Here is a 23,958-nt window from a genome sequence, read left to right on the forward strand (position 1 = left end):
CACATCGTCACTGGAGATATCGATCTCTCTCTCTTGCTATCTTGGGAAGGCTGTCTGAGCGAAATATTTTCTTACGTTAAAGCGGTTTGGCGTTTGGGTGGAAACTAATCTCGATTGTTTGGCGTCATGAGATGGATCTAGGGCAAGATATACCCTAAAACTTTGAGAGGGATATGCGATGACTAGTCCTAGATGGCAGGGTATCCTGATACTCTCCCGTATCCCCGATATCGGTTAATGACGGAGAAGTTAGGACTTAATGATAATGGACTATGCATTACCTTCAATACGTATATGAACAGTTATATCTCTGCGAGCGACCTCGAGCCTGAGCCAGCCGTCCCAGATATCTGGCATTGATGACGTTGGTAAGGAGCTATTCGTGCTAACATTCCACCTGCTCGATTTAGCACCTCTATGATAAACCTCCCCTTGGGTTCATCTTGCCTTCAATGTCTTCCAGCACCAAGGCTGGCGAGTCTTTGCTCCCCTCTTCGAACTTCTAACCATCCTCTTTTACCACCTTTAGATGAACCTCCATGAAGGCATTCTCTCCATTCATTTCTTGAGTTCAAGGGAATTATTCATGCTGCTCATTTGTGATGGTGATGATGATAATGGTGATGTATATGGATATGATGTACGTGGTGTTGCTGCACGCCCGCGTCTCTGCTAAGATAAGACTGTTGTGCACCAAATGAGGCCATGGCCTGCCGAATAGCCGCTCCCTCCACAGAGTCTGTTGGAATTGCCGCGATCGGAGTTTCATAGGCAGGGATAAGATTAGACGGCTGGTGTCGATCATTATCGGGCTGGAGATCCCGGCCCAGAGCCAAGTCCATATCCAGATCCAGGCCTAAATCCAAGGCAGAAAATGTATTGGACTGCCTAATTGGGCTCAGGGGGATCGGATTTGGCTCCTCCCATCTGACTTGATCGTGAAGATATGCCTGTAAGAAAGCGTCTGCCGCGGAGCCATGGCCTCTTTGTCGGCACAAATGTCTCATCAGTATTCCGATGGTGGAATGCGGATGCGGTATGCTGGGTTCGACTCCCAGAAACAGGGAACGAATCAGCACATCCAGGAAGTGTGGTGGGCGTCCCATCATCGGGATTTCCCACAGAGTCCAAATGCCCAGATGCAGGGACAGGACTTAGCGACGCGAGCCCTTCGAAAATCCGACCCGCAGACCTGCCCATGAGTGGAGATGAAGTATACAAGTCATTGAATTGCTTAGTCGAGTTGGAAACAGAGGCGGAGGTTGACGTCGGTGTATCCGTTGAAGATAGCGGCTCTGGCTCATGGGAATCGCTCTGCGGCTGCGAGGACGCCTCGCCCCCAGATCTGGCGCGTGAAACTCTTGCCAGCTTCCTCCATCTATTCCGACAAGTGAGCGGAGGGCGACCCGGCAACCCCGCTGCAATAACCGAACACTTGTTTCCCAGTTCAGGAACTTTGTCGGTTAGGTATCTGTCTTCAGAGGCCGACCAGTCTTCAAGGCGGTTCCGCACGGAGGGGTTGAGGATATCATTGTAACGCTTCGAACACTGGTCGTCTTTCCTGCCGGATATGAGCGCTGCCATACCGGTGTTAGTTGAGCCTCTCACGAAATTAGGAAGCAAGGGCTAACCAATTTCCTTCCAAGCAGGCCCTAGCCGCTGGTATGCATCAAGAAGAAGGGCATCCTCTTCTGAAGTCCAACGGCCTTTGCGGAGTGAAGGGTCAAGAGAGTGAAACCAGCGTTTGCGACAGTCCTGGCATGGTTTTAGCAGACTTTCGGTCTGGCCGATTATAGTAGAATAGACCTTGTTCGTCCGCCCCGGGAGATGTTTTGAAATCTCATGCCACCTGCTCTCGCGCCCTCTTTTATCTCCAAATCGGGTGACAAGCGAGGTGAGTTTGTCGTCCTCGGCTTGAGACCAGGTACGTCGAGGGGGCATCGGTGGATGGAACGAGTTGGAAAAGGATGCATGGTAGTCTAGGACTCGGTAGGTTTGCGCATGGATAAAGACAGTGGTTCTGGAGCAAAGTAAAGAAGAGGGAGTTTGTTTCTGGAATCGTGACTCGGCTCAAGGGTGTTGGAGTAAGTAGATGGCGGCCAATGGGGGAAGGCGCACCGCACCCACTGACTTATCTCCCAGTAGGTCGAGGGCCGAGTCAGCTCCATCTTCCCCGCATGGCTTATCTCTGCCTAGTTTGTGACCCTGTGAGTACTAAGTGGATATGGAAAATGCATTGATTCTGGCTAACTACAACAAGTTATCTAGATGGTTTACAAATTGCTTCTGCAGCACTCCCCTGCCGTTTTCTTCTGTTCGCTCGGGGCCTGGTACATGACACTCTTGTTATCGCTCTGGTTCGATCCAGGCACATCATTTGTCGGATTGAATAGTGCAAAGTTGTACGGCTTAAGATGCACCTGGACAATCTCAGCAGGCATCACGGGAAAATCCTCGGTGCGCGGGTTGTGCGTGAACCCGAAGGTATGCCAGATGACAATGTCCTCGTTGCGCACATTGTCGCGCTTTCCGGGCGTCTCATTTAGCCAGGACTTGATTCCGGTACCGCCGAGGGACTGGTTTGTGTAGTCGCCTGCAGGGAAGAGCTGGCGGTCTTTGTGCTTGGTGACCCAGATGGGGGCGGAGCAGAACTCGGAACGCCTGCTGTGGAAACTGCCTGGATGAGCGAGGAGAAGCTGGGATCTGATGGGCACAAGCTTGTACCCGATTGGAGTCAACGAGACCGGGTTCTGGACATTCTCGTTGAAGATCTTGAAGACCCGACCCTTGGCGACATTATCTTCGACAGGCCCAGCACGATCAAGCACTGTCTCCTGGGTGATGTAGCCCGTGCCCAGCGGGTTAAGGACATCATCCCACGGCATCGCGACTGAGTCGGTGGAGGCAAAACTATTCACGTAGCCGCCAACAGCTGGGTCGATGCGGATATTGAAGATATGCTGATGGTAAGGTGCCATGACGCCGTCGGCGACACGAGTACCCCAAGGGACTATGGCGTCCTTGTTGATTGGCTGTGTGGACAAGATTCCTGTGGCTCGAGTCTCGAATGTGATCTCGCCGGATTGATCAAAGTACCACATGAAGATATACTCATAGTTGGCAACGGTGATGATCGTCTGCAGGACTAGCTGGCGCTTCCGGACGACCGTGGCCTTGCCGGTGCGGTGGTTTGTATGCTTCCACTGGATGCCGTTGTCAATCTCATGGATACAGATGGCGTTGGGTCGTGGCGCTGGAGAGCCATCAGAGGCCACCACACAGCCGTCAATGTACTTGATCATGCCGAGACAATCGCAGCCTAGCTGCAGGTTGTTGGCTGTTACACCGGCGCCGACATTTCCCAAGTCAAAAGCTCCCTTGCGGTAGATGGGGTTCCGGGGATCGCCATAGGGCACAAATATTTCGGAGAGTGACAGCCGGTAGAAGGCGCTCTTGCCATCGAATGATAGATCGTGCAGGGTAAGGCCCTCGCGCCAGTTGAAACCGACACGGAAACGCCACTTCTCTCACTCGATAAGGTGACCGGTCACAATGAAAGACGCACCCTCCGGCTGGACGACCTGGTACGGCTTGAGGGTCGTTCGGGGTGGGTTCTTTTGCAGAGGGTGGTCGTACTCCGGCTCAATGGGATCTGTGCGGCGATGAGGGGCTTGCGAGCCTGCGGGGGTAGCGGTATGGTCGCTTCCCAGAGGTAAACGAATGATTCTCTTGACCTTCATAGCGCTGAGATCCACGGTGACCATGAAGTCTAGCGGGAAGCAGTAGTGGTTCGAGTCGGGGTCATTGTTCTTAGGGTTGCGCATGTACATGAAGACCTGGTTTGTCAGCCACCTGTTATCACGGCATTGGGAGAAGACCTACTTGAGTATGTCTGGTCTGCGTTTCTTCACCGTCAACGCCATGACCCCAGGGGTCAAGGACGACGGTGGTATCATCGATCTTCAGCCTTTTGATCTCTTCTTTGACCCTTGGATCCGCCATAACCACCTGAGCCGCCTCATTCATTTCAGCGCGATCGACAGGCCCGTGGAAGTCGCGAGGCATCTCGGCATGGTGGACGAACTGGTTGTTGGTAATGTCGACAATAGCTTCGAAGAGTCGCGGCGTTCGCCTGATGTACCAAATGAGAAAGATGCAGCGAGGAATGGCCGGGAGGGCTTCGCTTCTATGCTCGGCTTCGAGGTAATTGACCATGGCCGCTTTCGGAGGCTCTTCGAGGCCAGCTGCCTTGAAGTGCAGCTCGATGCCCTTGTAGGCGGCCTTCACAATGTTCGTGGCTCATTGAATCTCCTCCGCAGTTGCGGGGTCGAGGGGGTGGACGTGGGAGGCCTTGATGCTTCATACTGTCAAGGGAGACACTGCGTAGGTGAATGTTGAGGCTCTGGGTGAGCAGAAACTGATGGGTTGATATAGGAAGCGTTGCCAGGGGCCGAGTCAGAACCGAGTCGGGGGATGGCAGCTGTGTTGATGTGCTTGTCCATGTCTCCAACTGGGCGTGCTATCTCACTAGATTCTGTTGCCGTCACGTCCACTGCGAGATGGCCATCTAGCGAACACATCCATCAGGGAAGGGAGGAGTCATGAAGCCGACGATGGGGTCGAAACTATCGGCTTACCCTAGCGGCTTTTCCCTACAACGAAGGACTCACAGGCCTTCGCCCGTTTGTTGCGGCGTGCGAATAACCGATGATCAGTGTACCACTTTGCCGGGTATGACTTATCTTTGCGGAGGGAGCTGGATAGGACAGGGCCCAAAGCAAGATTACCTCAGTTCAGCTAGTTTGACTCGGCCCAACCACTAAGATGACTAGCCCTAATCTACCCCAAGCCAAAGCGCACGACAGCTTCCCTGGACTTTCCACGTTATTCGAAGCTATGGCCAAACTCTCTGATAACTCTGATCTCCAACACTTTAGCCGCCACCATCTTTCTCCATACAGTTGGCTCCAGTCAGACTGGATGAGCCGAGTCATACTTGGTGGTTCAAACGCCGACGCGACAATACCCGCGCCTCCCATTTGCCACGCATATTAAATTACCTTAACTATATCTTAAAAGGGTCGGAGAGGGCTGTGCCAACTCGGGTATCTCCACAATTGCATGACCGAAGTCGTCTGCTAACATGGCTCCCCAGCAAGATGCCGACTTCAAGCTCGCCACGGATGCAGAGCGCCAGGACGACGTAAAGTCAATCCAGGAAAGTTCCCAGGTCACTAATGGAGCCTCTGAAAATCTCAACCGCTCCCTGGCGCAGCGCCATTTGGTACGTTATGCACTCACTTGTAGCCCCGGATGACACCTATATTCTGACGAGTATAGACGATGATGGCCATCGGAGGTGTCATAGGGCCGGGTTATTTTATGGGCATGGGAACGGGGCTCTCGACTGCCGGGCCTGCCGGGCTGCTCATTTGCTTCGCGGTGCTAGGATGCCTTCTCTGGACGGTCATGCAGTCCTTAGGTGAATTGGCGTCATACATTGCAGCCTCGGGCTCGTTTACGCATTACAGCACGAGATTCATTGACCCAACATGGGGCTTTGCTCTCGGCTGGAATTACTTCTTCCTTTGGTGAGGGATTATAATGGCAGAGTACAGTACGTTTACCCATACGTGGAGTGATACCTTGGTGTCTGGTTGACGGGGACTGACTGGGGCTCTTCTGGTAGATAATCTCGGGCTTGTTTTGACGTACTAGGAGACTGACATGCCGCGTTGGGGATAAACATTAGTGTTTTGGTTTGTACAAGCTCCCTTTGACAATGGTACCCCAAGTGCTGACTAGACCAGGGCAATATTTATGTCTTTCGCCCTCCTCGGTGTCTGGGCCTTTGGCGAAGCCGAGTTCTGGCTTTCCCTAATCAAAGTCATTGCCATAGCAGCATTCTTCATCTGCGCAATCCTAATTTCCACAGGCGTTATCGGCGACCGCAGAATTGGGTTTAGCTACTACAAGGATCCTGACCCCTTTGCAACGCGTATCAAGGGTGTCTTTCAAATATTTGTCTTCGCAGCCCTCCAATACAGCGGAACCGAGATGATTGGCTTAACAGCAGGCGAGTCCGTCAACCCGGGTAGAGACATTCCGAAAGCTCTACGAAGCGTTATTTGGCGTATTCTGGTCATATTCATCGGCGGTATCTTCTTCCTGACCAACACGGTTGCCTCAAATGACCCGGATCTCTTAAGCCGCACGTCCAAGACGGCCAGCTCCCCCTTTGTGATTGCGTTTGTACGAGCTGGTACGGTAGCGGGAGCTGACGCCATCAATGCCATTATCCTTGTCTCCATCTTCTCGGCTGTCAACAGTGCCTTGTATGTTGGGTCTAGGACTCTTTTTGGGCTCGCGAGAGAAGGTGCTGCGCCGCGGATCTTCTTGTATACGATCCGCAATGGCGTGCCCATTGTTGCCCTACTGACATTCCATTTGGTGAGATTTACTTCCCTGCTGACCCTGTCCTCTTGTGCAGGCAAGGTGTATACATGGGTAACCTCGATGACCGGCGTCGCGACATTTATTACCTGTGCGTCTCTTCTCGCCTTCCCCCCTCCCTCCGATCATACGTGCCTACACCTACTGATTTCTCCTTCTAATCCAATCACAGGGTCCTCAATATGCTTCTGCCACATCCGATTCCGCAAAGCCCTCCGCTACCAGGACATACCAACCTCGACTCTCCCCTACAAAGCCGCCTTTTGGCCATTGGGCGCGTATATCGGGTTCGGAGTATCCGTCTTCTTCATACTCTTCCAGGGCTGGACGGCGTTTGCGCCATGGAACGTCGAGAATTTCTTCATGAACTATATTATTGTTCTTGTCTTTGGGCTCCTGTTTGGATCGTGGAAGGTGTGGCACAGGACGAAATGGGTTCAACTCGAGGACGCGGATCTGAGGAGTGGGAGGAGGGGGTGGTTGATGTGATCTGCTTTGCATTCCGTGACCCTCGTAGGGTTAATCTTATGTATTGGTATATATATAGCGCACCGTAGACCTCCAGGGTTAGATGTATGGTAACCCTGGGTCGCAATGCCGTTCTTACCTTATCTGCCTTTTTCTCAGTTGCTCTTTCCTTCCCAGATCACATAACTCATGGACTCCCTCCAATCTCCACCGTATAACTATCCTGCATCCGGGTTATTTTACCCCCGTGTTCAAGCAGCACAATTCCGAACTCCCTATCACACGGCCACTGCGAATTACTCATTCTCGACACTGGTCGAAAACTTGTTCCGAGCCGTGACTCGAGTAGGGCCTAGTCTCGCCTTCAAGTTCGACTTGCGGGTGCATCCTTCTGCATCTTCCACTTCCTGCATCCCAACACCATCTCAGCGCCATCGCGTCCCGCTTTTCTGTGATCTCTACTTGGTATTGTTGGCTCTAACTTACTCAAAGAGACAGGGTTGAGCCAAGTGGTCATCCCTGCTTGTGTTGTCCCTACTTCGTCAACAAGAGTTGTGCGAAGTCGTCTTGTCTGTGGTCTGTTGCTCCTGCCTACCTAGGTATCTCGTCTCCCGTGAAGAGACGAGCCAAGTGGCCGCCTTTGTTAGTTGCATAGTGACCATGGTCGAAACCACTTCTTCGCTCGCTGCAGCTGACTCCCACTCTCGCGACCACCCCGATCCATTTCCTGAATTCCGCGATGAAAAACGCCTTGAGCTCATTCAGGAGATAAAGAAAGCTGTTGAAACAGGGGAGACGGGAGGAACCATCCCTTTTTTTGTTGACCATGGACGGTATGCGTGTCTCTGGCTTGCAGATGTCAACTGCCTCGAGAACTTGACAGACTGGAATCCACACTGCTTTGCCTTGCCCCCCATGTGCATACCCTCTGGAACAACGCCAGATTTGGTCTGAAGTCACTAGGGTTAAAGGATAACGGACATGCCCTCGATGTTGAATCCCATGGGTTATCGATGCAGGTGGACACGAAGAGCTTTGTGCGAATCGGCGACGTACCTTCTTCCAGAACATGGAAACCAAAAAGGACATTGAGTCAGGCTATGTATTGAATCTGAGAACTCCGGACCCCCAGAGGTGGCCTCTCCCGTCCATGCAATTGTTAAGCATGCAGTGGACATTAAACCGGCTCTCTGCTTTGTCTGGGGCAGCCGAGGGGTATGACGACGACGTGGATTCCGACCAGGGTTCAGACGATTCAATGGATGAATACAGACAATATGGATACAGATAAACTCTTTGGGAGGTCGATGTGGAGGTGGACAGCTAGAGCCTCGCGCCTAGAGCCTCGCGCCCAGCATGGACTCTATGGAGGGCCTCTCCTAACTGGGCCTTGGTTAATCTTGCATTAACTGCTATTTTATTCTATTGATTTCCTCCATTCTGAATCATAAACCACGGACTTGCTCCAATCTCTACCGCATAGCTGTCCTGCATCCAGTCTATCCCACCCTGCTTCAGCAGCACAATATAGCCCTTCTTCCGGTGAAAGGATCCATCAGGCATCTTCTTCCCCCAAACGATCACAGTCTGCGTGGACCCCTGCATCGGCTGCACAAGCAAAAAATCAAGCCCGATCATCTCCGACAGGATCCAATTGTTCTGATACGTCCCTTTATAAAACTCCGTCCAGGGCTGGTCACTCGATTCAGACCGCTGCACAGCACTAGGCCGGTAGTCGTGATTCTGGATGATGTTCATCCAGGCAGAGACCTTGTGCAGAGGCAGGAACTTCCCCATCACCAATACCCTGCCTCCCTGCCAGACCAAGGGCGGGAGATTCTCGTTCCCAGCCCGAACTCGCAATGGCTGCTGTGGGCCTGAGCCCGTGAGATCTGGCGCCCAGCACCGATCGGACACGGTCGATGGGCTATCGCCGGCGAGGATATCAGCTGTGACAATTCCTGCTTCTACACAGTCCTGGATGACTTCTAGCAGCGAGCGTCCACGGTTCACTGTGACTTGGTCTCCACCTTCTACGGACGAAAGAAGAGCGTACACCCTGTCCTCCTCGTTCTCCGTGTCTCGTCCGCTAGATGCTTCCCAGGCTTGGACGAGCGTCAGCCGCCGCGGGTTGTGGTCTTCATCGTGGCTCCGAAATATCGATTTCTCGAGCGATCCAATATATGCCTGTCGCGGTCGCAGGCATCCGTCCCAGACGAGGATGTTGGGGTTCGTGACCACGGGGCTGGCTATCATTTTGCTTGAGATGCACATCAAGCGCGGTCTATTGACAGTCTCATACTTGAGAAGTCCACTTAGGGCATCGAGTACTGTCCCGTCGAGAATTTGCTCGCGCGTACACAGTACGCATTGTCTTGCGACCCATGCCTCTTGGAACGTCCAGACTCGTTTCAGCCATCGGCAGGACGCAAACTCTTTCAGGACATTCCTGGATGCATTGAGTGCTGCGTCCACTTGTATCAGCTGGTTAGCCGAGACGACATCGAACCTCGCCAGGCTCGTCACGTCAGGCAGGAGCACCAGCACCTGCGTCGCGTCCTTATAGTACGCCCTCATCCGCTTAATCTCTGCATTCTTCTCTTTCTTGTTTCCTTGATCAATGCAAAACTGGTCGATCCAAATATACTCATACCCTAGCTCCATTGCGCGGGACGTTGCGAGCTCCAGCAGTTCGTCTTTGCTGAGCTGGCTCCAGGTATACGAGATCGCGGCGTATCGTTTGCTCTCAAGCCCGTCGGTCCGCACTACGTCTTGTGTAGGAACGTGTATCAACCTTAAGGGATTGACTGCGCTGGCGTCGCGCTTGCTTTCCCGTGCGAACTTCATCACTGAGCCGTGGACTCGCGGTGCCGCTGTTGTTACTGCAGGCGGCAGTACCTTTGCCCGTTCTTTCGACTCCCGGAGGTTCTTGTAGTTTCGCCAGGCGTCTTGTATTCCGCCCCAGTTTGCTGGCTTGGGGTGTTGACGCTGCGGGGCTTCCTGGGTTATCTCGCGTGTCCACCATATTATGGTATCTGGTAGCAGGATGCTGCAGCTTGGATTTGAGGCTCCGCATGTGTTCGCGATATGGACTGTCTCCTTCTCGGCGAGGCTGGAGAGGATGTCAATGGTGGCTTCCACGCTTTGTGGGCCATGGTCAGTCCAGAGCGTCTCGTTTTCCGTGTAGCTCACGGCAACCGGCAGCAATGCGTCCTTCTCACACCCCAGGTTGCCATCAAAATGATCACCGTCATAAACCTGCACCATCCCACCAACCTGGCAGAATGGAGCGGCACACATTTGAGGTTCAGTCTTTTCATCAGCGAGTTGCAGCTTTGCAGGCCCAGACCCGGCTCGACACGCCTCGCAAAGCGCAATGAAGATCTCAGCCAGTTGGCACTGCTGCGCTGGGACGATCAGGAGGTCGCCGTGCACTAGCATACTCGTGCTCCATTCCGTGCCATTGCTAGCACGTAGAAGAATACGGAGCGTATTGTCTGCGAGGTTGAATGTCCCACTCGCGATATCCGCGAAAACAGCTTCGTCGATGGTGTGCTTCACGACCTTTAGTGGAGGAGAATGCAGGGAGTGGACTTCTTTAGTCCCAGAGGTATCAAGAACCACGACCTCGAATTGCGTGCACGCTTCCTTCCCGACGCCAAGTTGGATATTCCATCCTGTCACGTTGCGCTTCCTGGGAGCTGAGGAGGTTTTCAGGCCGAGGTCGAACTTCATAATAGCGGTCTCTGTGGTCCGTCAGTTTGTGCATGTCAAGATCAGTCGCTACCAGCCGGCCCGGGGCCTTCCATAACCTTTCGGGTCGAGTTTTACCCAGAACCAGAAACACAAAAGTGAAAGGACCTCGCGTAGCCTATATTGGGTTGGGTAATCGTCTCACCAAAAGAATGACTGGCCCGGATTCCTCTACTTGAAAGCACGACCAGACATGGTGTTTTGGCTATAAATGTCATGCACATGATAAGTAGTGCTCTGTATCTTCTTACCGTTGCAGGGTTCAGCTTATGTTGAGCCCTTGGGGGCCGAATCCGAATCCCCCTCATTCGCCCAGCCACTACCTTTCTACTACTCCGTGTTGTAGGGGCGGGGCCCGAGCCCCTACGCCGCACATGGTACCATATACGCGGTGCATGCACACTACTCGAGTCTACTGCCAGGGTTAAGCAGAAGGGGAGGTATGCGAGTAGCATTGCGATCAATATCCTCTCCAACCCTAAAATGGGCTATACCGATAGTGCCCTCAACCACCATCTGGGCCCTGCATCACCGACTCCCGACATCGCACAACCATCCAGCAATTGGCGTTCATCATAGGCAAGCATCACTCTCAGGCCCGTAGTGGCGGGGAGCAGCAAAACAGCCGTCCCGTCATAGCAGGGGCGCAAACCAAACACTCATCCACGACCGAGGATGATATTGTAAATGGTAATCAATCCCGCTCGAGTGTCCAGCCATTCTCCAAAGAGCTCACCGAAATTGCAGTGGACTTGGTAGTTGGGGGCCGGGCACAGGAAGAAGAGTGTGCGATCGCCCTGGTCGACCGAGGTGAGAGTTGTATCGGGATGGATCTTCTGGAGACGCCCCGTGATGTCGGATACGACTGAGTCCTCGATGGGGGTTTTGGGCACGGTGAGCTGAATGTGGATCTGGTCTTTCTCTTTTTCTGAGAGTCTTGGTTCTGAAGTTATTATTTATCGTCGGCGCAGGCACAGCGCGAACGTTTGTTTGTTGTCTTTTGTCGCGAGGTCCTCCCGACTTTGCGATTTCATCTAGATATCTCAGTCCAAACAAAGGCAGATATCCATGCTTTAAAGCTGGGTGCCAACATTCTCGGGTCATTTGAACGTCAGTGGCGGTGCGTTTCTTTGTTCGAAATCTCGGAATGCTTGTGCTTAGATATAGGTAGTAGAGCACGGTGCGCCTGGCGGCCTCATGGCTTCTTGGACCCTGTCTGACTAGTAGATTTGCCTCTTCTAAAATGTGGGGTGGTGCACAGGCAGGTATTAACTCTATGTACGGTTCCACTTCACTGAGCAAGTCTTGCCCCGGTACCTAGGTAGAAGCGGGGATTCTATACTGAGCACCAAGATGAGGAGCCGTCTTGCTCGGCGATATGTCCACAGTTTGGTGTTAGGGCAACGGTTGTCTGGTTTGCTAATGCCTCATAACCAGCCGGGTCATGGTTGGTCCACGTGTCTCGCCAGTTCTTTCGGCCTCCTAGATTGGAGGGTATGGCAAACCTGAGGCTCTTGGGCAATTATACGGCGAATAGAATCTGACCTCGCTGCCCAGCCATTACACAACATATCATGTAAGCATCATTCGCTGTACTGCCCGCCAGCGAGCTTACTGTGGCAAGGGAGTGGTAGTACAGAGTTTCAATATTGATAGCATTATTGATTGCTTTCTGCAACCCCATGCTGGCCTCGTATCATGCAGGATTACCTGAGGTAAACCTGGCATTAGCGAGGCTCGCAGTGCCAAGCAGTCCCATACTCGTCACGATGGGAATGCAGAATGTATGGAGTATCCAAGAATTAGACCACAGTTGGGTGAGGCTGAAATGGGTTGGAGGTGCAACCTTCTGGCTTGGAGCACGGAGGAGAGGGGAAGCTCCGGCCGACAAGCTTCTGGGTGTGATTGAGCTTAAAGATCCTGATAGCATCGCTGTCAATCATACTTGATCCTCCTAGACCTCAACAGGACAGCCTCGCCTCAGTCAGATAGAATGCAGTGCTCCTCCTTGACATGCAATGTCTTGAAACACTTGGGGAAGGAGAGGCTCAGCGACCTAGGAGACAGGGCGTAGGTATAGGTCGTGGCTGAAACTGCAATTTGCCTTGTGTAGGGCTTGGGCGTTTGGACGCTCTTGTATAATAGGTTGAACAGCCGGTTTCTGCTCTCGAAGAAATTCATCAGTCCTCGATCTGGTGGTTCGGGTTGGGCCATGGTTCGAACCTCTGTAGCACAGAAGGGTAGAGCTCATATTGGGTCAGCCGGTGTCGAAGAATGTCATAATGGATCTTCGGAAGGCTGGCATATGCTAGACTAGGATAGAGTAGCTCGGTCTTGACAAAAGCCAAGTTCCGGAAGAAGAATAAGAGACAGATTTCTGGTCATAGAAGGAAGAGGGAGCACTAATCCTGGATTTCTCATAGGCTGAAGGACGGTCAATTTCTGACGTGCTCCCAATGGCGCCAGGAAAAATCCGTCTAAGAGAGTTGCCTTAGAGTAAAGATGGCCGACACCAGTGAGACGGATTGGATGGGGAGAGATACCAATCCCTGTGTCATCTCCTCGCGCAGCCCAAGTATCATATGTCTAGAGCCGGTGCATAACATTCATGATCATAGGAAATTCCTCGGGTTTTGCTGGAGCAAATTCATAGGAATCAACCTGGAATCTGAGAGGAAGTACCTCAATCCGGGTACCGTAGTGAGGCTAGGGCTACCATAGCCCCTGGTCCTTCCCATGAGCGCCCTGATCCGGGTAGCACCCTGGGGTAATTCACCAGACGTTTTGCATTCGTGGCAAAGACCTGGCCCGACCGGGTCTCGAGGTGACCCTGGGTCAGAATTTCGCCGCACGAGTAAATAAGGGTGATCCCGTCCCGTCCTTTGCGCTCGAGTCGTGTGGTCGTCACCCCGGAATCTTTCGGGCGGGGATTGGTGTTGCCATGCTCGCAAGGGGTTAGATTGAGACTGTGCTACCTGACATATCCGGCCACGCGCATTTAAGGCCCAGAACGTAATTCGTATGGGTATTCTCCACGGCCACGACTTGTACGTTCCTGATTGAAAGATATCAGGAGATCATCACAGTTCGGACCGTCGAGAACGGGATTTAGTACTCCGTAGAGCGCTTAGGGGAAGGAATAATGGCCAACACCGAATCATGGCCAAGGACTAGTCTCTGTTGCTTGAGGGAAAATTCAAGAATTGGCGTGTCTAGGCTCTTTGCACAAGCTCTGGCGGGTATGCAGGGAGTTGGAGATGTGTGATTCAACGGAAACCCTGGACGCGGCTCACGCCATCAGAAGGTGTCGCGACTCTCCAAGCACAGATTGGGTATCTAAAGCGAGATGTAATTACCGCTGAAGCGGCGTAATTACTCCAACTGCAAGACCATCCCCCGTAAGACACTTCGTAGTCGGTTAGATAGCGGCCGGTGGGTCAAGATGTTCGTTGAGTCTCGGTTGATGGTGTGACTGACAGACAGTAGTGGCAGAGGGAGATCGGCAGTCCGTGCCCAATTCAAGACCCGGTTTAGCGAGATCAGAGCTTGCCTGGAAAGGGAACGAGCTCAGTCAGGCCACTTCAAAACTCCGACCAAGCCTCACAAGAATATCTAAGCATTATGGCTTGCCTAGTCCCTCCTGACTCTGTTGTCATGAAGAGTCGTTCCTGGAAATTACTCTGCCCTGACAGACTGGAGGATTCAAGACGAATACGAAGAGCATTTGCCATATTGGCGATCATCCGCTGCTTGTTCTTCCAGCGGCCGCCTGCCCTCCACTCAGGGAGCCGCCTCGGTGTTAGTTTGGGGCTCTCCCAACACTTTGCCTGGTTTCTGACTGGCGGCTGATCCTGGTCAAGACCTCGTCAACTTTCCATTTAGACCCCGGCAAATCCATCAGACCCTGGTCAGACTCATCTCCAGCAGCCCCGGTCACCCCTCATGGCCTCGTTGCTAGGTTGCATCGCTCTGCTTCCCCCTCCAACCCCTGCTCAGACATTGCGGCGAAGCGCTGTGCCAAGCAGACCGTCAGCCGGTCTGCAGCTGCTCGACCAGTATGATTGACGTCTTCTCAAGCATCTTGACTGCGCCGCAACTTCAGTTACCCCTCTTTTTGCGCCGAGGAGGCCATCGCAGGTTGAACGGCGGTGTCTGCCTACCAACTCACCTTCTGGATCTGACGTGATGTTCAATTTTACCGCTCGTCGTGGCGCTTTCATTCCGCCGCGATGCCCAAAGTTTGCGTATTCTCCCGGGTGATCACCGGGGGCGCTGCACTCGTCTCCAAGAGGTGCTGATTTCAAATCCTCCCGTCGGGGAAACACAAGGAGGGGGGGGCTCAACCAGACTGTCGGGCCCGGTACGCGTCTCCCGCGCCATCATCAGATCATCGTCCCAAGAATGTCCGGCCGCCTCTGCCTGTTCAAGCTGTCGTCGCGGAGATCTCAATGCGGGCCTGTCATCCTTTCCGTCGACACGGATTCATTTGTTGCTCTTGCGGTTCCCTCTGGGTTATGCTTCGATAGAAGCATCATCCCATGCAGAGGGTCAGCCTCGCGGCATTGTTCTACTTTGGCTTCCCTTTCAAGCCGGTTTTGGCCCGCCGCACAGGGGCTGTCAACAGTTGAGGACAGAATTGTACATGACTGTGTGGTGAAGGTGCATGTGGCCCCTGTTTTGCCCCTGTCTTTACCTAACATGTTTCGCAACCCTTTTCAGCCCACATAGACCCTCATACTCCAGGGCACTCATGTTGACTGAATCTTCGCCTTTTGCAGGCCTCCATTACATGAAGAATCCGCTCAAAATCATGACGGCCATCATGCATAGAATTCGCAGAAAGCGCAAAATTTCGTCGGAGCTCGATTCGCGATGGGGTGATATGGCCATTTCCTCGCCCAACGAGGGCTCTTGGAGCCAGTATGGAGCCTCACCAAAGACCAGCCCAGTGTCTGCTGCCTCGTTCGATCACGACCATGGACCTCGACCGGTAGAACCCCCCGAGCCGTATACATTCAACGGGATCAAGGCGGGCGTCGCAAACGATGTGCCAGTCAACTCATTAAACATGCCTACGGGCTATTATGATGCGAAACTACAACGGCAAAAGACCAAGAGCCGGGCTCCCAAGGTGCAGCCTGTCCAGCCGAAGCCTATTACTCTACCGAAATCATGGGAGGAGAAGAAATTTGGGGACAGTTCGGCGGATGAAGCTGGAGACAACGTCTCTTCCCTTGGGTCTCCGCGAAAGCGAGGCACAGATGACGCCAACTCTCGTGGATCAAAATCACCTCCATTATCAGTCACCTCCCGGATGCGGCGATATAGCGGCCAGAGCACCGCGACGGATCCTATCTTCTCGGTGCCTGGAACGGCAAGTTCGCAGCGAACTAGTTTCAGCGCCGATGATCCGCGACTCGCACGGCATCCACCGCTGCCACTGCCAGCGCAGCCTGATAAGAAACCTCCCCAAGGACCTAAAGTCCGTGACGGGGAGCCGAACACTGCGTCGCAAGAACTAGTCCCCTCTTACGACGACCTGTATGGCTAAGCAGAATTTTCCTTTGTACGTTGAGATTTGCTTTTCTCTGTGTTTGAGAACGCTACCGAGTCATGAACCTACCCGATGTTGGACGAACTCCACGTTGTTAGTGCCGCACTCTGCTTTTTTTTTTGTGTTCTTTTACCTCTTTTGTTCATGGTCTCCTTAGCCACCAGCGAAGATACAACCTGCATTGTGGCGTTTTGTTTATTGGGTGGTTGTCTGTGATGTAATTCGGACTTGGTGGGTGATACAAACCCGGGGCGGGGCCCAGATGAGACGGAGACGGAGACGGAGATTGGAGAAGGTGGAGGGCCAGTTCGGACCAACATTCAAGCAAATGAACCCTGTCTTTAATTTATAAATCTTGCTTATTATCGCTGCTCCACTCCTATGCGATAAATCCACTTTCCCCGACTTCCGTGACGACCTCGGGAGGATCTTCTTCTATTATTGCTGACAGTAGCCACCAAATCCTATACTTTGCCTGCTTTCCAATCGTTCAACCGACACTTTGAATATGCTCTCAAGGTCAAAATCCTTTAGCCGACCGCATCGAAATTCGAACCTCTCTCCGCCTCTGCCTCGTCACAGACTACTGTACGAGGGAATCTAGCGCTATCCAATCACGGTGCCGAAGCGCGCATAAGCCCGCCCTCTGCATCTCTTGTCACATCACATCCCCCGCCCACGCCTGCGTCCAACCCAATCCCCCCATTCCTCCCATCAATCACCTCGTCACACTCGACCCCAATCATCCTCTGCGCTCCCCTGCCGATGTCTCGAATTCCTGATTAGCTGCTGGCCGGATGTCTGGCCCGGTGAGGGGCCAGATGGCTGCACTAACGCTCACGCAACTCTTGTTTATGCCCCCCAGCGTTCATCTGTGATCGCACGACGGCCACTGACCGGTCGAGTCTTGACTGAGCTTGAGCCGATCGCACCACCCGGCCTTTTTCCCAATTCTTTTCTTGCCAGGGGATCCCGGGAAGAGGATATCTTGGTGTTCGAGTTCGAGATGTCGGTTGGGCGCTGATCGATTCGTGCGACTTTAGCCTGCTTTTCCTGGTTCTGGGTTTACTTGGACTTAAGAATCTGGGTTTGCCTTTGCCTAGTATCGTCTTTTGAGTTTGGTCAATCTACGACGCTGTTGCAGTGCTCTTTCGCTCGCTTATTATACTTTTCCTTCTCTGGGAGGAGGGCGGTTTCGATGACAGAGAGGTTTGCCGTCGCTTGTGCGTTTTCTCTGGATATTGGATTTGCTGTGCTTTGAGTATTGCTGTGCCTGACAGCTCACAATGGTTTTGTCGGTTGGGACTGGGTCCGCCTCGAGATGGGCGGTCTTCGGTCTCATCGGGCTTGCCTCTGGGCTGCGAACGACGCCAGGCTCGCCGTGTGCGAGTTCTTGCAGCCCAACAAACGATACACTGCCGTCAGAGATTGTCTGTCTCGATAGTGAGTATAACAGTACCGAAGCAGGCAGGAAGTTTGAAGATTGCATTGCATGTCAGCTGCAAAGCGACTTTATGGACGACGCGTCAAAAGAGTCGGACGTTGAATGGGGTCTCTGTATGTGCTCTTTCCTTCCCTGGAGTCAACGGTAATGGGAGCTAACAGTGGCAGTCAACCTTCGCTTCGCCTTCTCATCGTGCGTCTTTGGCTACCCGGAAAAAGTGTCCGACATCTCCAACTCGTGCCCAGTGGCATGCGAGGACCTGGAACCAGCAGTCGAATTCGATTTAGACAACCCCTCTGGCGAGAACATCGAGACATGGTGCGAGACGGGCTCGTTTGCCGACAACGAGATCACCGACTGTAACAAGTGCTACAATCTGACGTCGGACGAGAGCCATCCTCAAGTATACCTGGCGAACTGTATGTCACGCGTCCCTGTCACCTTACCTCACTAACCAATGCAGTCCTCGAGTCCCTCCGCTACAACTGCCACTTCCAAACACCCACCGAACAAGAATTCCCCATCACCCCAAGCCGCATCTTCTCCGAGTCCCTCCTCCCTTCCTCCTCAGCCGACCTCATCTCCGGCGACGGCGACGGCGGCAACTCCAACCTCGCCCTCATTATCGCAATGCCGATTCTCGGCTTCGTGATCCTTCTCTGCATCTTCGCATTAGGATGCTTCTTCTTCATCCGCTCCCGCCGCAAGAAGGCCCGTCGTCTGCGCCAGCCAGCACACCTCCACGCCCGTTGGAACGACACGGGTATCAGCACACCGCAATGGGCCATGGAGTACCCCGCGCAGGCGCAGGGTATGTACGGGCCAGGCATATACTCGCCAGAGTCACAGCAGCATCCTCAGTATGCGCAATCGCCAGGCTTTGGCTTCGGCTTCGGCTTCGTCGATAATGACGGGCGCGGGCAGGAGGTCGGATACTCGAAGGCTGTTGAGCCGGTTATCGCATCGCCGTCGACTGCGTATTCGCCGGAGGAGAAGGGGCCGCAGTCGCATGTGCAGTCGTATCCGCAGCCTTATCCCCAGCAGTTTGAGCAGCAGATGTATTTCCCGCCGCCGCCAGGTAATGGGAAGGGGAGGCAGGAGTGATCGTCTCTCTTCGTGTTGCCTTGTGTTGTTGAGCCCTTAACCTGTCCCAGTCAGGTTTGCCTGTCTTCCTTGTTGCATATGTGCGTTGTGAGACCAGCGTCCGGTTGCATTCATCCCCATGTGACCCTCCCCCGTCATTTCTTGTTATACCCCCACGAACCCTCATCGACTCTCACGTATATCATATCATGCCATGCCTGTTGCACTGTTGAACGTTGAATGTACGTTGAATAGATACCCTGGAACGAAGACTAATTAGTTAATACGAAACGCTTGGACCATATCGCACGCTTTGCAAAGTAAAAAGAAATCCTAGCAGGAATCTGCTCAGGCCCGGCAACAGGAAAAATGGGGAGCAGACTATATATTCCCAGAATCGCTGGCGCCTGGGCAGGCTGGCAGACTACGCGCCGGCTCGTTTCAGGCTACTGCACCAACAGCCCAAGGCCAAGAGGATATATTTAGCATATTCACCTCCCAAGACGCGCGACCAAGAGACTTCTTTCTATAAATATCGTTGTATAGATGAAAATTTCATGGCGAGCGGAATAGGTAGCTGGTGACACTGTTGGACTTGGAACCTAGGGTACGGAGGGGCGTGGGTGGTGCGTGCGTGCGGAGATCGAGACCTCAGCTCCGGAGCTGTTTTCAACTTTCTCCCCTCACCTCTCTCACTTCGCGAGCAGCTCAATCGACCGCTCCGACCTAAGACGAGCTCTTCTCAGCTCATACACTATCTACGTGCACCTACCTTCTCCTAAGCCAGAAAAGAGCCAAGAAGAACCATCAATCCAAAATGACAACCCCCTCCCCGGACCAAATCAAAACGCTGGAGCAATCCCGCCAACGCCTAATCCAACTCACACACTCGCTGGGCTCCCTAATCACAAGTCTAAACCAATCTGACCCGTTACCATCATGGTATACCACATCTCTCTCTTTATCCCCTCTTCCCTTCTTTCTCTCCCTCCGTAGCTCACAATCCAAAGCTAACGATTCTTTGCGGCGGACAGGCCTTCCCTCCAAACCCAAGCCAGCATCATCTCAAATAACCTCCAAAGCATCTCCACCCACCTCTCAGAGAACCACGAGCTCCTTCGAAGCATCTCCGCCCTCCCCGCCCCAGAATTCCCTACAAAGACGCACGGGAATACACTGGAACAACTCCTGCGCACGAAACTCGACCCACGGGTTGAAGACTGGGTATCTCGCGGCCGAAAAGCCGATAACGCCGCTACGCAGAATGCGGCGTCTTCAAGTAGTACTGGTACTGGCGGGATGTTCGCGACGCTGCCCTCGGCTACGGCGGGTGGACTGGGGGCTGGGGTTACGGGGGCTGGGGCGGGCGGGCTGAGCGAGGGGGATCTTGCGGCGTTGTGGGAGTGGGCCCCTGTTGAGGCGAATGCGGAGGCGAGGAAGAGGACTTGGGGTGGGAATTTTACGTTGGAGGAGAGGGAGAGGGGGATTGAGAGGGTTGTTGCGGAATTGGGGTTGAGGAGGGTTTTGGAGGATGATGAGGAGAGCGAGGAAGAGGATGAGGAGATGGATCTTGATTTTGGTGGAAAGGCCGAGGGTGCCAGTGAGAATGCGGGTGCTGTGGCTGGGGAGCAGGTTTCGCCTGTGGTGCCGATGAACGATATCCTACGGTACATGACTACGGGTATACTGCCGGCGGTGCGGTAAGATGCAAAAATATGGAAAGCGTTTGATATTAGTATCTATTATATGCGCATCCGGATTTCGAAATGTTATGACAACAAAAAAAAAAAAAAAAAAGCAGAATCAACCATCTTGAACGATCTAACCGCGTCGACGGGTTGTGGGCGTCCTGCCCGATGGCTTCGGGGAGGGCGATGCCGCCGAAGAGGAGGCCGAAGACGGGATGGGAGAATAAACCTGGGCTGGGCGGCCAGGCCTGTTCGCTCTTTGTTCCTTCTTCTCAGTCTTCGTAGGGCTGTTCCAGTAGTACAGCATCTGGGTCGCGAGGACGAGGTTCAGGGTAAAACCGGCGAGGAATCCGTACAGAATGAGCTTGTCGTCGACCTCCTGGAGAGTGGTGAAGATACGGGACAAGGAGCCTGCGAGGTAGTTGAACACCTACTAACATTAGCATACTTTCGAGGGTCTCGGATCAAGCTTGTCATACCGCGAAAGCACTAAGCTGTCCAGTTCCGCCTTCTTGCCAGATAGTGAGAATCTGGGGCACTTTGCTGGCGACGCCCAGAGCTCCTGCGCCAGCCTGAAGGTAGGCCATGGTTTGCGCATCAATGATAGTCGTATCAACCAGCAGGGTGTAAATGCTCGCTGCCACGACAGCAACGAAGGCAGCCGCAGCCGCGGATCGACCGGCATATGTCAAGACTAACACCCCCACCAAAACATCCTGCGCGGCAATAAATGCGGACTCGCCATAGGTGCTGAATGGGAACTGGTTGCGTACTCCGTAGGACAGCGTGATGAGCAAGCTAGCGGTTTCAAGCGCGTACGACACAAAGGACACGCCGGCAGAGGAACCGGATCGGATGAGCTTGAGAATCTGGGGAACCTTGACGATTCCACTGGCGCCGACAATACCGATTCCGAGGGCCTTCGAGATCGCGAGAGATGTACATTCGGGGTTCTCCGCAAGGTCAAGGTTGACAACAAGCGTGTCGTGGCAGTTCGATCCGATCAGAGAGACAATCGCATCGTGGACAGGTTGCGGGACCGACGCGACGACGGGGCGAAGGTAGGGCTGAAGAGGATCGACGAGAGTCTTTTGAAGGGCATCCATGACGGCGGCAGACGATGAGCTAGAGCTCTAAAGGAGTTTGCCTCTGGAGCTAAAAGTTTGGAGGAGGGGAAGCTGACAACACAAGAAAAAGCGTGGTACGATGACCATCTGCGGGTTCTTAGTGGCTCCTTCCGAAAATAGCTGCGCTTCTGGTCTCTCCCGCCAAGCCGACCATTTTCTCCCGCGCCGTCTCTGGCTTGATATCAACAACGGACCTCAACAGTGCATTCCACTGTCAATCGCAGGCGCTCATCTGCCGTCATGATCCTCCGGTCCTCTTTGCGGAGGCTAGGAGCGGCTCGAGGGTCGTCTTTGTGCTCCCAATACCTCCATAGCAATCGTCCGATACTCCCCGCAGTCAACAAACTCTCCATCATCTCGCGATTGCAATCCACCGTTACTGGACAGTCACCGTCAACGCCTCTGAACAAGACGTACTTCTCCTCGCATAAGGGCGAGACAAACCTGCCTCCGCAACCAGCGCTGTTTACCTCACTTTCGCCCAACAACTCCCCAAGCCAGCCGACCCGCGAGCCCTCGATTTCTAGCACCGCACCGGAGCGAGCGGAGCTGCCTCATCGCCGACGAAAGCGCTTAAAGGAAGCGGCGGCACAGAACAATGGCTCCGAACCGGTAATACCACCAGATGCGTCCGCGCAATTGTCGAATTTCTCGTCGACTCTCCCCAAAACCTCGCTGCGCCGCCAGCTGGCCGCTTTCTTTGCTCTCACGAAACCCCGTCTCTCATTCTTGGTCTTGCTCTCGACGACTTCGGCATATGGAATATACCCGGTGACATCTATTCTCGCGCTCGACCCTACAATCGCTCCGCTTCCTACACTTTCTACCTCTACCTTGACGTTCCTCTACTTGACTACCGGGACATTCCTCTCCGCCTGCAGCGCCAATACATTGAACATGATCTTCGAACCCAAGTACGACGCTCAAATGTCGCGAACGCGTAACCGGCCTCTTGTGCGTGGTCTTGTCACCCGACGAGCTGCCGTTCTCTTCGCCATCGCAACGGCCGCCGTAGGGCTGGGTCTGCTATACATTGGAACGAACGCCACAGTAACCGGACTGTCGGCCGCTAATATTGCGCTCTATGCGTTTGTCTACACGCCATTGAAGCGAATGCATGTGATCAATACTTGGGTTGGTGCGGTGGTGGGTGGTATCCCTCCGATGATGGGTTGGGTCGCCGCAGCCGGACAAGCAGCAACGACTGGACATGACACATGGCGGGACATGCTCTTCGGCGAGAATAGTCTAGGAGGGTGGCTTCTTGGAGGTATCCTCTTTGCTTGGCAATTTCCTCATTTCAACGCCCTATCCCACACTATTCGCGAGGAATACAAAGGAGCCGGGTACAAGATGCTTTGCTGGACTAACCCCGCCCGCAACGCTCGTGTTGCCCTGCGCTACTCAATTCTCATGTTTCCTCTATCGATTGGCCTTTGGTGGACAGGCATCGTAGGACATGGCTTCTTGGTTAGCAGCACAGTTGCGAACGGTTGGCTGACGAAAGAGGCTTATGGGTTCTGGAAGCACCAAGGTGCTAATGGTACTGCTCGAGGCTTGTTCTGGGCCAGTATCTGGCAGCTACCTATCCTTCTTGTTGGCGCACTAGTTACGAAGAAGGGCCTCTGGGACGGCGTTTGGGGAGGTATCTTCGGCCAGCCGGTTGAGGATGACGATGACGATTATGTATACTACGAGGAGGTCTCTGGAAAGGCCATCGAACAGAGCCCTGCCAGCCGGTCGAGTCCTGTTGCTTGATCAGGTTCAGTCCTGGCCTCACTTCTCTTCTCAGCCTGTATTACATTGTTTTGGTAAGGGATGGCGTTTTGCATAGGGTATGGTGTGTTTTTGTTCTTGATCTGACTAGATGTACATATATATGTTGCTGAATACGACAGTCCAAGTACTGGGCTTATTTATCTGCTATTTGCCCACGGCTAAGGTTGCATGAAAGTATAAACATTCTCTTAGGGATGTCAACGAATTGATCAATGTGGCACCAAAAAATAGCACGCAGACAGCACAATCTCAAGCAAAGTTTGTTCAGACCAATAACACCTCATTTATACAAATTAGCATGATCGACGATCAACCATTCACCTCTTTCGTTTGGCTACGACGACCAAGAGCTCTTCCAGCTTATCCTGCATGCTCTCTATCAGCATAAAAGGCCGCCCATCGTGTTGCGTCCCCTCCATCTCTACCCGGCGCAATGCAGCGCGGCCTTACTTGGAACGAAAAGTTCCTCTATGCGATAGTCTCTTCTTCATTGCTGTGCCGGACTTGCTCCCGCTTACCATGGCGCTAGGAAATGCGTGGGTCTGGAGGGATGACGTTCTTCATAGATATATTCAGTCGGTTATAAGGCCTCTGCCTGTATGCACAGTT

The 23,958-nt window shown here is 53.3% G+C and overlaps 9 protein-coding genes across 9 annotated transcripts; 5 read left to right on the top strand and 4 right to left on the bottom strand.

Annotated features, from left to right (window-relative positions):
* Window positions 1-888: 888 nt before the first annotated feature.
* BDW74DRAFT_183430 (uncharacterized protein) lies at window positions 889-1,941 on the bottom strand (the record flags this gene model as incomplete). Its single annotated transcript, XM_073730519.1, has 2 exons — window positions 889-1,577; window positions 1,632-1,941. 2 exons carry the CDS (start codon window positions 1,939-1,941, stop codon window positions 889-891), a joined length of 999 nt encoding a protein of 332 aa, XP_073578513.1.
* Window positions 1,942-2,273: 332 nt separating this feature from the next.
* On the bottom strand, window positions 2,274-4,687 carry BDW74DRAFT_188929 (uncharacterized protein; the record flags this gene model as incomplete). The annotated part of the gene is made up of 4 exons (XM_073731846.1): window positions 4,379-4,687; window positions 3,883-4,298; window positions 3,566-3,836; window positions 2,274-3,526 (listed from the first exon to the last, which is right to left on the bottom strand). The coding sequence occupies exons 1-4, from the start codon at window positions 4,578-4,580 to the stop codon at window positions 2,274-2,276; spliced, it is 2,142 nt and encodes a 713-aa protein (XP_073578514.1). The 5' UTR covers window positions 4,581-4,687.
* A 425-nt stretch (window positions 4,688-5,112) lies between these two features.
* Window positions 5,113-6,942, top strand: BDW74DRAFT_188931 (uncharacterized protein; the record flags this gene model as incomplete). The annotated part of the gene is made up of 4 exons (XM_073731847.1): window positions 5,113-5,284; window positions 5,341-5,591; window positions 5,811-6,544; window positions 6,626-6,942. Exons 1-4 carry the CDS (start codon window positions 5,144-5,146, stop codon window positions 6,940-6,942), a joined length of 1,443 nt encoding a protein of 480 aa, XP_073578515.1. The 5' UTR covers window positions 5,113-5,143.
* A 1,394-nt stretch (window positions 6,943-8,336) lies between these two features.
* Window positions 8,337-11,031, bottom strand: BDW74DRAFT_107689 (HET domain protein). Its single transcript, XM_073721680.1, has one exon. The coding sequence runs from the start codon at window positions 10,654-10,656 to the stop codon at window positions 8,344-8,346; it is 2,313 nt and encodes a 770-aa protein (XP_073578516.1). The 5' UTR covers window positions 10,657-11,031; the 3' UTR covers window positions 8,337-8,343.
* A 3,768-nt stretch (window positions 11,032-14,799) lies between these two features.
* On the top strand, window positions 14,800-16,259 carry BDW74DRAFT_107753 (uncharacterized protein). Its single transcript, XM_073721682.1, has 2 exons — window positions 14,800-15,333; window positions 15,470-16,259. Exons 1-2 carry the CDS (start codon window positions 15,076-15,078, stop codon window positions 16,223-16,225), a joined length of 1,014 nt encoding a protein of 337 aa, XP_073578517.1. The 5' UTR covers window positions 14,800-15,075; the 3' UTR covers window positions 16,226-16,259.
* Window positions 16,260-17,514: 1,255 nt separating this feature from the next.
* BDW74DRAFT_183435 (uncharacterized protein) lies at window positions 17,515-18,776 on the top strand (the record flags this gene model as incomplete). Its single annotated transcript, XM_073730520.1, has 3 exons — window positions 17,515-17,785; window positions 17,840-18,091; window positions 18,136-18,776. The coding sequence occupies 3 exons, from the start codon at window positions 17,515-17,517 to the stop codon at window positions 18,774-18,776; spliced, it is 1,164 nt and encodes a 387-aa protein (XP_073578518.1).
* A 465-nt stretch (window positions 18,777-19,241) lies between these two features.
* Window positions 19,242-20,523, top strand: med8 (RNA polymerase II mediator complex subunit MED8). Its single transcript, XM_073731848.1, has 2 exons — window positions 19,242-19,697; window positions 19,790-20,523. Exons 1-2 carry the CDS (start codon window positions 19,573-19,575, stop codon window positions 20,457-20,459), a joined length of 795 nt encoding a protein of 264 aa, XP_073578519.1. The 5' UTR covers window positions 19,242-19,572; the 3' UTR covers window positions 20,460-20,523.
* An 11-nt stretch (window positions 20,524-20,534) lies between these two features.
* BDW74DRAFT_163004 (putative monosaccharide-P-dolichol utilization protein) lies at window positions 20,535-21,752 on the bottom strand. Its single transcript, XM_073726034.1, has 2 exons — window positions 20,923-21,752; window positions 20,535-20,873 (listed from the first exon to the last, which is right to left on the bottom strand). The coding sequence occupies exons 1-2, from the start codon at window positions 21,547-21,549 to the stop codon at window positions 20,577-20,579; spliced, it is 924 nt and encodes a 307-aa protein (XP_073578520.1). The 5' UTR covers window positions 21,550-21,752; the 3' UTR covers window positions 20,535-20,576.
* cox10 (protoheme IX farnesyltransferase) lies at window positions 21,753-23,611 on the top strand. Its single transcript, XM_073726035.1, has one exon. It carries the CDS (start codon window positions 21,811-21,813, stop codon window positions 23,326-23,328), a length of 1,518 nt encoding a protein of 505 aa, XP_073578521.1. The 5' UTR covers window positions 21,753-21,810; the 3' UTR covers window positions 23,329-23,611.
* Window positions 23,612-23,958: the final 347 nt, after the last annotated feature.

The sequence above is a fragment of the Aspergillus multicolor genome, assembly GCF_047715735.1.
Source record: "Aspergillus multicolor strain CBS 133.54 unplaced genomic scaffold BDW74scaffold_45, whole genome shotgun sequence".
NCBI classification, from domain to species: Eukaryota; Fungi; Ascomycota; class Eurotiomycetes; order Eurotiales; family Aspergillaceae; genus Aspergillus; species Aspergillus multicolor.

Bases quoted from the DNA above. Each gene is read 5' to 3' on its own strand.
- BDW74DRAFT_107689 (XM_073721680.1), bottom strand. From the start codon at position 10,656: ATGAAGTTCGACCTCGGCCTGAAAACCTCCTCAGCTCCCAGGAAGCGC.
- BDW74DRAFT_107753 (XM_073721682.1), top strand. From the start codon at position 15,076: ATGTCCGGCCGCCTCTGCCTGTTCAAGCTGTCGTCGCGGAGATCTCAA. The intron at 15,334-15,469 runs GTGCATGTGGCC...CATTACATGAAG, and splicing joins TACATGACTGTGTGGTGAAG to AATCCGCTCAAAATCATGAC.
- med8 (XM_073731848.1), top strand. From the start codon at position 19,573: ATGACAACCCCCTCCCCGGACCAAATCAAAACGCTGGAGCAATCCCGC. The intron at 19,698-19,789 runs GTATACCACATC...TGCGGCGGACAG, and splicing joins TCTGACCCGTTACCATCATG to GCCTTCCCTCCAAACCCAAG.
- BDW74DRAFT_163004 (XM_073726034.1), bottom strand. From the start codon at position 21,549: ATGGATGCCCTTCAAAAGACTCTCGTCGATCCTCTTCAGCCCTACCTT. The intron at 20,874-20,922 runs GTATGACAAGCT...TAATGTTAGTAG, and splicing joins GACAGCTTAGTGCTTTCGCG to GTGTTCAACTACCTCGCAGG.
- cox10 (XM_073726035.1), top strand. From the start codon at position 21,811: ATGATCCTCCGGTCCTCTTTGCGGAGGCTAGGAGCGGCTCGAGGGTCG.